General features: G+C 38.2%; 1 protein-coding gene across 1 annotated transcript in view; it reads right to left on the bottom strand.

Annotated features, from left to right (window-relative positions):
- Positions 1-9,106, bottom strand: part of LOC103068460 (nuclear factor of activated T-cells, cytoplasmic 3-like) — a 52,045-nt gene extending 42,939 nt beyond the window's left edge. The window contains 2 exon segments of the mRNA XM_082931189.1: positions 3,838-4,010; positions 8,911-9,106. Coding sequence (XP_082787315.1) covers positions 3,838-4,010; positions 8,911-9,074 — 337 coding nt within the window. The 5' untranslated portion in view covers positions 9,075-9,106.
- Positions 9,107-10,610: the final 1,504 nt, after the last annotated feature.

Raw genomic sequence — 10,610 nt, 5'->3', positions numbered from 1 at the left:
AGTTTACCCTCTTTCATATGTAAATGACAAAGTCTAGCTATAAAAGAAGCAACTCTGGATTTTTAAAATGCAAGGCAATGGTAACAATATCCACTAAAATAGCTATGCTATTTAGAAAACAAAATAGGTTTATTAGAGTCATGTGACTTTAAATAATTTTCTTAGACTACAACTATAGAGAAACTAATAAAGAGAAATTAATTAATGCCTACAACTTATATTGTATATTGACTCCAACACATTCACCTCATCCACTTTTCTTTTTAGCTTGTCTTTAATACATTTCTTCCCCACAACTTGTCTGTTAAAATTGATAAAATTTAATATAATTATAAAAAGCAAATTAAATCCGAAGATGCATAATTATATTGCATACAATTAAAAGAAGACAAGTTTCTAAAGGACAAACACCAAGCAGCCCTTTCAGCAAGAAAATAACTAGATCATCAGTGAGGCATCAGGATTACATTTTGGACATCTTCTAAATAACTTAAGTCTACATGAAGTACACATTTCAATACAGAATTTTTAAAAATGAACATAAATATTTCTTAGTGCACTATACTCTTCCTTCCCAGGGTATGGGAACATAATTTTTCTTAAAGCCTACAAGTTATTATGTAAACTATTAACTTTTCCTTGTTGCTGCCTTTTTCTAATCTATTGATTTCAAGTTGCTGTATTTTCTGGAGATCCTACTTCTGGCTTTTCTTTCCTTTTAAAAAATGCTTGAGTTTCAAGCTATATATTATACTTCTTTTGACTGCTTAGGTTCTCTAAGGGTTTATTCCTGCCAAATGCCTCAATAACTAGGTTTCTCTCTGGATTAAAACAAACAAAAAGGGTGGATTATACTTTCTTCTTCACATTTTGGAAACAGGTGTACTTTTAGTCCTACTACTTGGGTGGAAAATTGGTGGCTTTGAGGGTCAGCTGTGTTTTGTTTGGCCAGAACAATATTTTAAAGAAATTTAAACAACTTGACTGCCTTTATGAAGCATGCAGTCCCAGTTCACTATGCCTCTTCCAACTATTTATTTTTTTGAAGATTTATTTATTTAATTTACTTTTAGCTGTGTTAGGTCTTAGTTGTGGCATGCAGGATCTTTCGTTGCCGTGCGCGGGCTTCTCTCTAGTTGTGGTGTGTGGGTTTTCTCTTCTCTAGTTGTGGCGCGTGGGCTCTGTAGTTTGTGGCATGCGGGCTCTTGAGGTGTGCAGGCTCAGTAGTTGTGGCACGCGGGTTTAGTTGCCCCGCGGCATGTGGAATCTTAGTTCCCTGACCAGGGATTGAACCCCCGTCTCCTGCATTGCAAGGTGGATTCTTTACCACTGGACCACCAGGGAATTCCCTCTCTTCCAACTATTTAATACCAAGATACAAAAGGTATATGAATTAGGATCCCAGCCCCATTCAAAGAGAATGTTTCATAGGAGATGGGTGTGGGATTTAGGATGAACTACAACTTAGAAAGTACCAAGCACAAATCTAGATCTCAGAAAACACTTATGTCCTTACTTATGTTCTAAATGGCTCACAAAGAAGGGGCACAAAAACAAGCACTGACTAGCCTACGGAGTAAGACTAATTCAAGTTTTAGATATTTATAGTGGAAACTAGCTATCACAAGTTCATTCAAAGTAACAGCAAAAATGTGTTCACCGAGTGGCATAGCCATAATAAAATATGCATGTGCCAAAAGCATTTTTGAAGAATATTTAACTATATGAGAAAACGCCCACTATAACTACCAAATATTGTGTGTGCGTGCACACGTGCACACACACACAGACCAAAAAAGAAAAGGAAAAAAATCCAAAAAAAGGTTAATAGTGACTATCTCAGAAAAGTGATATTACAAAAAAGATTTTAATGCTACTCTTTGTACCATTTTGCATTTTCTATACTCTCAACAATAATCACACAATAATTTAATAAACTAAAAGAGAAAACAGAATAATTTTAGAGTAAATTCATCTCAAAAACTCAAACTACTCTATGAACTTAAATTATTTAAATTATGTTGCTAAAAATTAGAGAAATATATGCTTAAATGGGCATTTGTCTGGCCGGGTAACGAAGATTGTGGCAACGACAGCTGTTTCTAAGAAAGGGAACTAGCTGACTTGAAAATTTACTTTTCACTCTATACTCTTTTACTTTTTTTGAATTTTGTACCATGTACCTGTATTATCTATTAAAAATTAATACAAAAATTACTTCTACAGTGATTCTATTACCATGAATTTGCTCAGTGATTCCCACAGTCGACTAGAAAAAGATAAAGTATTACTCCAGTGAACAGCAAAAGGAGGCATAGAAAACTAATACAGTAGGTATGATCCCAAATTAAGAATGCATGTGGTTAATAGAAATAAAATGATATAACATAATCAAAAGAGTACTAAGAAAACCTGTGTTCTAGGCACAGCTCTGTCACACCAACAAGCAAATAACCTGGGAGGAGCACTTGAGATACTTGTGCCTCAGTTTCCTCCTACACAAAATTAAGACATGGAATTAGAACACTTCTAAGTCTGTGCTCTAAAAATCTAAATTGCAATCTCAATATTTCAGTCCTATCAGCTAACCTGCCAGAGGTCCACAGTTCTCAAGGGCTTGAGTAGATATAAGGTTCTAGGCCTTTTCTCATTTCTTGGCTCTGAAAAACCAGGGAAAAAGCATTCACTTTCTCAACCTGGTGTTGTACATAAATTTATGGTAAAAAAAACAAAAACAAAAATCCTGTAAGTCTCTATTCAGCTGAAGTGTCAGCTTGCAGAGACAGGCATCTTCCAACATTTTAATGAAACAAAGATGACCAAGTATCAGTGACACTTAATGTCAGAATCATAGCTTCATAATTTGGTCCTCAGATGTCATCAAGCCCACCTTCCTCATTTATAAGTAAGAAAACTATGGTCAAGAGAATGTCTATAGCCAACAGGCTACCTAGGGTCAAATTATAATGAGAAGCCACTTCCTAACTCCAAGATCAGTACTCCTCCACCTAAACACATAGCTTATTTCCATATAAGAAAATCACACCAGCTATCCAGACCCTGGGCTTCAGTTCACTTTTTAAAAAATTTTATTTATTTTATTTATTTTCATTTTTGGCTGCGTTGTGTCTTTGTTGCTGCATGCAGGCTTTCTCTAGTTGCATCGAGCGGGGGCTACTCTTTGTTGCGGTGGCTTCTCTTGTTGCAGAGCACGGGCTCTAGATGCGCGGCTTCAGTAGTTGTGGCACACGGGCTTAGTTGCTCCGCGGCATGTGGGATCTTCCCGGACCAGAGCTCGAACCTGTGTGTCTTGCATTGGCAGGCGGATTCTTAACCACTGCGCCACCAGGGAAGCCCTCAGTTTACTTTGTTTTTTTGGAAATATACATTTTTTAATATTTATTTTATTTATTATCATTTCGTTTTGGCTGCGTTGGGTCTTTGTTGCTGCGCACAGGCTTTCTCTAGTTGTGGCGAGCGGGGGCTATTCTTCATTGGGGTGCGCGGGCTTCTCATTGCGGTGACTACTCGTTGCGGAGCACGGGCTCTAGGCGTGCGGCTTCAGTAGTTGTGGCACACGGGCTCAGTAGCTGTGGCTCGCAGGCTGTAGAGCACAGGCTCAGTAGTAGTGGCAAGTGGGCTTAGTTGCTCCACAGCATGTGGGATCTTCCCGGACCAGGGCTCGAACCCGTGTCCCCTGCATTGGCAGGCGGAATCTTAACCACTGTGCCACCAGGGAAGCCCCTCAGTTTACTGTTGATCCAAACATTACATTATAAACAAAGCAGAAAATAACCTATTATAAACAAAACTTAAAAATATCACAGGTTCACTTACAGCATTCAACAGGTATAGAAGCTGTCTGCAGAGAAAGGACTTTTCCATTGGGCTGTGGGATGTGTACACGAAATACAAGTCGTACTCTAGTATTCTTTCTGCCAATATCAGTTTCTCCTTTTCGAAGTTCTATATCTGAATTGCGGAGTTTCAAAATACCTGCACAGTCAATACTAGGGAAAAAAATATACAAATTTTATTTGCTTACTAGAAATTAGTGGTTCTAAACAACTCAGCGAAACAGTTATTGTTAATTTGCCAGGAAGAATTATCACTATCTAAAATCAGGTCAAAAAAGAAAGATATGACTGCTATTTTCTGCCATTTAAATTTTAGGATTAAAAATGTTTTTGTACGACAAAAGTGTAATACTAAGTGTGGCATATTGTCTGTAAAGAGGGCTGACAATAATTCCTCCCATTCTTGTATTCACATGCCACTTCTCCAATTAAGAGGTGGAGTAACTATGTCCCCTCTCCTTGAGAGTGAGCCTTATGATTTGCCTTGACAAACAGAATGTGGCCAAGTGATGCTGTGTAAGTTACAAGCCTAGCACTTAAGAAGCTCTGTAACTTCCACTTTTGTTCTCTTGGAGCCCTGAGCGACCATGAAAATGTCCAAGTAGCATGCTGGAGAGAAAAGCCCATATAATCCTCTACTTGAGCTACCCCAGCTGAGCTCCCAGCTGAATTCAGGGGCATGAGTGATCCCAGCCAATACCACATGAGTGGATCAGCTGAGTCCAACCAACCAAAAGAATTATGAAAAACAACAGAGTTACTACTTTAAGCCACTAAATTTGGGGGGCAGTTTGTGTTACAGAACTAGATGAGTGAAATATAAAGTAAAAGACTCTAATTCTATAAATATAACTAGGCCAGAAAAGATTAACTTATAGGACTACAAATAAGTCATTAATGATATTTAAACTTTTACATGATACATTTATTAATAAAAACCATCTATCAGGCTTTCATTTCTTTCTTTTTTTTTTGGTGGGGGGGGCACACTTCGAGGCTTGCAGGATCTTAGTTCCCAGACCAGGGATTGAACCTGCGCCCTCGGCAGTGAAAGCAGAGAGTCCTAACCACTGGAACACCAGGGAATTCCCAGGCTTACATTTCTAAGAAATGCACATATAAGATTAAAGTTTTGGCATTTAAGGTCTAAAATTTCATTATCTTCAAAATTTATTACTAAGTATAGCTGCTTAACACACAATCATGGTAGGAAACACCAGTACCTATAACATATCTTTGTTATTCACATATTAGAAGAATAAAGCAAGAGGTAACAAACAGTCAAACATTCTAGTTAAAGTTTAGTCTCTCTTATGGCATTCCTTATTATCCATTCTCTTACTTTATCTACCCACTCTAATGCTCTAATGTTCCAACTCTAATGCTCACTGCCCAGAGGCTAGAGAAGTCACTTTGAAGGATAATATATGTTACAAAGCTAGGTTATCAAGAACCAGTAAAGCTCAAGGAAGAGTTTCCACCAATCTTTCCCCACCTTAAACAACAGAGCCTTTTTCTTTTTTTTTTGGCCATGCCACGCGGCATGCAGGATCCTAGTTCCCTGACCGGGGATCGAACCCATGACCCTTGCAGTGGAAGCGTGGAGTCATACACTTCTAGTGTGGACCACCAGGGAAGTCCCCAGTAGAGCCTTTTAATACATACCTACAACTCACTTGTGCATAAATTATTTTGAACAACGGTCTTATCGTTCGCAATTTTTTAATCTACCACTACCTGAAACTATATTACATTCAGTCACTACAGTTTATCCTAGTAATTAGTTCCTGGATAAAACAGGCTCATTCAGCATTAGCTGCCCTGTTACCTAAGGTACTTAGAAAAGGTTTCTTAGATTTGGGTAACTTCCTAGTTGCTCCTTACTCAACCCTTTGTTGGACACACACAATGTTGTTGTCACAAACCTTGGTTCCTATAGAATTCCTGTTCCCCAATCTAACAGTTCAGAGTGGACAGCCAGCCAGAGAAGCTTCAGGTGTGTGTATGGCAGAGCAGGGTGGGGTAAGGGGGCTAAGCTGCTTGCTACTAGTAATAATGGTATTTCTACAGCTTTGTTCTTTCTGGTCTGATCCAGGCAGGCAGTATATGCCAAGCTCTGGTTGGAGAAGGGAACATGAATCTTGACTACCACCGCTGTTCCATGTGAAAAGGAGGAGGAAGATACGTTCAGATCCTACTGCTCTGATTTGTTCACACTATTCTGTAGGTAAGGCTTTCCCAAGTTCTTGAGAGAATGTCTTAGAAACTCACGTACTCTGTTTTCTTTAATTTATTGATTTATACATTATTTTTCAAAAGGATATGAGGCATTTTACAACATAAATACAAATAAGGTCAAGAAGAAAGAAATAGAAAATATTTTTGAATAGAAGAAACAGGAGATAAATATATCCCAAATCTAGGGTTATATGAATTACTATAATTACTATAATTGAGCTTGATCATGAACTTTTGGGAAGCTGAGGCAAAAAGTAAAGATGATAGGGACTTCCCTTGTGGTCCAGTGGCTAAGACTCCACACTCCCAATGCAGGGGGCCCAGGTTTGATCCCTGGTCAGGGAACTAGATCCCACATGCCACAACCAAGAGTCCCACTGCCTCAACGAAGAGTTTGCATGCCACACATGCCACAACAAAGATCCCACGTGCCACAACTAAGACCCTGCGCAGCCAAATAAATAAATAAATTTTTTTTTTAAAAAGTAAAGATGATAAAGCTTTTGTAGGTCTCTCCTTGTCTGGTAAAGCAAAATCTACCATGTCATCAAATACCAACTTTTTCCCTTTAACCTGAAAAGACTGTGTGTATGTGTGTGTAATATGACCAACTTAAGAGATAAAATCTTTTTAACAGTCCATTAAGTTATAAGCTTCTGGTGATTTCTATTTACTTGATTCAAGTCTACTGTTTGAACTATCCAGAGGAATCAATGGAAACATGGTCTGCAAACTGTCACCTAAGAATCAATTTTATGAGTTCTTAAAAAAAGATAGTTCAAAGTTGAGTTTCAAATTCCCCTCTGCAGCTGAATAATAGTATATTCATATTGCTTTTGATGCTAGATGAAAAAGTACGATCCTAGGGAAATTCCCTGGTGGTCCAGTGGTTAGCACTCTGTGCTTTCACTGCTGAGGGCCCAGGTTTGATCCCAGGTCGGGGAACTAAGATCCCACAAGCCACATGGCGAGGCCAAAAGAAAAAGAAAAAAAGTAAGATCCTAGAGTAAAAGAGAGGAAGCCTTCTTGCATCCTCATTTATTATTTTTGTTTGTTTTTTTGCGGTACGTGGGCCTCTCACTGTTGTGGCCTTTCCCGTTGCAGAGCACAGCCTCCGGACGCACAGGTCCAGCAGCCATGGCTCACGGGCCCAGCCGCTCCGCAGCATGTGGGATCTTCCCGGACAGGGGCATGAACCCGTGTCCCCTGCACCGGCAGGCGGACTCTCAACCACTGCGCCACCAGGGAAGCCCTTGCTTCCTCATTTAGAGGCTGGCTACTTCACCTTATTTGAAGATTGGTCAAATAGGATGTCTGGAGTCAATGTTTTTCTTTCTTTCTTTTTTTTCAATGTTTTTCTTAAGTGTTTTGCTCAAGTACCTGAACAAAGGATTGGCTGAGAATCCAAAGTTCTTTTTTTAATTATTACAGAACACAGAAATTTAAGAGTAGAGATTATCAGCTAGCTGTCTACCTCTGCCATGAAAAAACTCTATCGTAGCCCGTATAATGACTTAGTGGAGTTGAGTTCTCGAGTACTGTTCCTTTGAACAAAGCAGGCAAAGATAAGGTTTTATTTAAATCAATATTAACTAGTCTTTTCTGGAGATAAGAGGCAATTCTTATTTTATAATAGTACAATTATGTCATAAGTTACTATGTCCTCAGGGATAGATTCAGTTTACCTAAAAAGTTATTTAAATATAAATTTAGAAGAACTCGAGACTGAAATCTGATTTTAATAGGACTATTCTTGCAATAACCTGGGACAGATATCATTGCCATCTTAAGAAAGACCTATATTATAGTTTGAACCAATTTCTCTAACAAACTTCACTGTAAGTTTCACATACCTGGTTGTGGCAGAATAATAGTTGCCTACTAAACCTTCTTTTTTTCTGTTTTTCTTAGTAACAGACCCCCATCTTGTTAGCGGTGGCAATGCACTCAGGTAAAAAAAAACATACCCAGGTCTTCCTTATATACAAGGATGATCAATGAGATGTAGTAAAGGTGTTGGATAAGTTTCTGGGAAAAGCTCTTTAAAGAGGCCTGACTCAGATGGAAGTTCTCTCTTACCCTTCCTCTTACCCGTTCTTCCTATTCCTTCCAGGATTACAGTTATGATGGCTAGAGCTCCAGTAGCTATTGTGGATCATGAGGCAATCTTGAGGATGGAAACCACATGCTAATAATAGCAGAGAAGAAAAACAGAAGGAGCTTGGGGCCCCAATGACTTATGGAACCACTGTGCTAGCCCTAAGATGCCTATGTGTATATTTCTTTTATGGAATAAAAAATTAAACCTCTAGTTGTTTAAGCCACTGCATTTCAGGTTTCTGTTACAGGTACTATATATATTCCTAACTAATCCACCTGAACAAAACTCTACTGCATTCTCATTCAGAAGTTGGCCACCTCATTTTATTTGGAAACGGGTGAAATGGAACACCGGGAAGTAGAGTTGAAGTTTTCCTCAAGGAAACTTAACAATCATAATTTTACTGCAATTGTTTACTTACTGTCTACCCTATTTGACTGTGAGCTACTTGAAAAAAAGTCCATATACTTTTGTCTCTATCACCTAGCATGATGCTTGGCTGGTACTACATGGTCATAAACTTTTGCTGAATTGAATTCTCTTTATGGAAATGTGGTACCAACCTTAGCAAATATACTATAATTATTTACATAATGTTATTCAGTTAATTTAGAACAATGACTCATTTTTGTACTATAAAAATAAATATACTTTTCTTCAAAGTTATTTTAGGAAAAGAAAGAACAGTCCATTTTGGGCTATGTTTCAAGATACCTGGCTGACATATTGTTTTCAGGAAGAAGTGGAATTTCCAGAACCTTTGTGCTGGCAATTATTATCTCTTGGCTTGCAGTAGCAACTGTCTTCCCAGTGATCCGATGCACCTGGTAAAATGCATGAGGCCGTAAATATCGATCATCTGCTGTTCCAATAAACATCTGTAGATTTATCGGCTTTTCACTATAGCCCAGGAGCTAATTTGGAAGAGCAAACACAGAAAAATACAATTCATTATCCATGCATTTTACAATAAGCTTACAACGGTAAATCTATTATATTTGTATCATATTCTATTGATACATAAAATGTTATTTCAAAAAAGATAATAAAAACAAGTAATAAGTGAACAGCCCTCTAAACGACAGAAATATTTTAAGAGTTATAAAATAATGCAATATATTACAAAGGGATGAGGGAGTTTTTTTGGATTAAAATCTAGATCAACCTAAATTTTGAAAAGCCTTGGTAGAGTGCTGTGGAGAATACAAAAGAAATGTTGATTCTGTGCTCCAGGCAACATTAACCATCCAGACCAGACCTAAAGATCAGGGTATGTGGGAAGGTCCTCTAACGGGCTGTTAAAATCAGAGACACTTTTAGTAGAAAGGATCTGAAAAATCCTATTGCATGTTTCCAAGTTAAAATTTCAACTGACTTAACAAGCTAGGCTACTTGACTTTCTTTGGTACCCTTCACTACTGCTGAGGTTAAGATGGCTACACAGGATTAATAAGGGTGATGACCAGGAGGTGCTGGAGGTAAAAACAGCGACCACAAGAAAGGAGGAAGTTAAAAGAAACAGAGCCTAAAGCACTTAGGGAGACTCCTATGTCCAGTTTGATGGCTGAGTAGCACCCATTGGACCCACCTTGAAAGGATGGAGAGAACACCAAAGTAAGCAGATACTGGAAACAAGCTGACACATGTAAGAAGAGAATAACAAAAGGTGTGTTTCCTGTTTTTAAGGCTTTTAACCTGAGGGAAAGCCACAGTCCATGCCTTACAGTGAGACTAAAACTACCAAAGAAATCTACAGTCTGAAGGGCTTGAAGAACCAAGGACAGACAGAGTCTGTCACAACCTCTGGAAAGAAAGAGGCAAATCCCAGAAAAGAGACAGCCAGAGAGGAGGAGCTCCAAATTTTATATATATATAGACTCCGCCCAATCCTTTGGCTGACCTGCAAACCATTCAAGAACAGGATAGATCCAAGCAGCCTAAGGCTAAAATAACTGAAATGAGATTATGAGCTACCACCAACCACAGGGAGACAGGTTTTACAGGTTGACTCCAACCAAGTTAAGTGCCTGCTTAAACAAAAAAATTCAACATTCTTTGGGAGTACATATGGGTGTGCATTTATATTAGTTTTGATGCTGAGTTGTACAAGTTCTTTATATATTCTGAATATTAATCCCTTGCAGTTATGTGATTTGCAAATATTATCTCCCATTCTGCAGGCTGTCTTTTCACTTTCTTGGTTGTGTCCTTTGATGCACAAAAGTTTTAAAATTTTGATGGCATCTAATTTATTTTGTTTCTTTTGTTGCCTGTGCTTTAGGTGTCATACTTAAGAAACCATTACCAAATCCAATGTTGAGAAGATTTTTCTCTTGTTTTCTTCTAAGAATTTTATAGTTTTAGGTCTTTGATGCATTTTTAGTTAATTTTTGTATATAATGTAAGGTAAGGAT

Source organism: Lipotes vexillifer, unplaced genomic scaffold (assembly GCF_000442215.2).
Source record: "Lipotes vexillifer unplaced genomic scaffold, Lipotes_vexillifer_v1.1 scaffold3148, whole genome shotgun sequence".
In the NCBI taxonomy this organism is placed as follows: Eukaryota; Metazoa; Chordata; class Mammalia; order Artiodactyla; family Lipotidae; genus Lipotes; species Lipotes vexillifer.
Note: the sequence above shows the minus strand (reverse complement) of the source record. Positions and strands in the feature narration are given on the sequence as shown.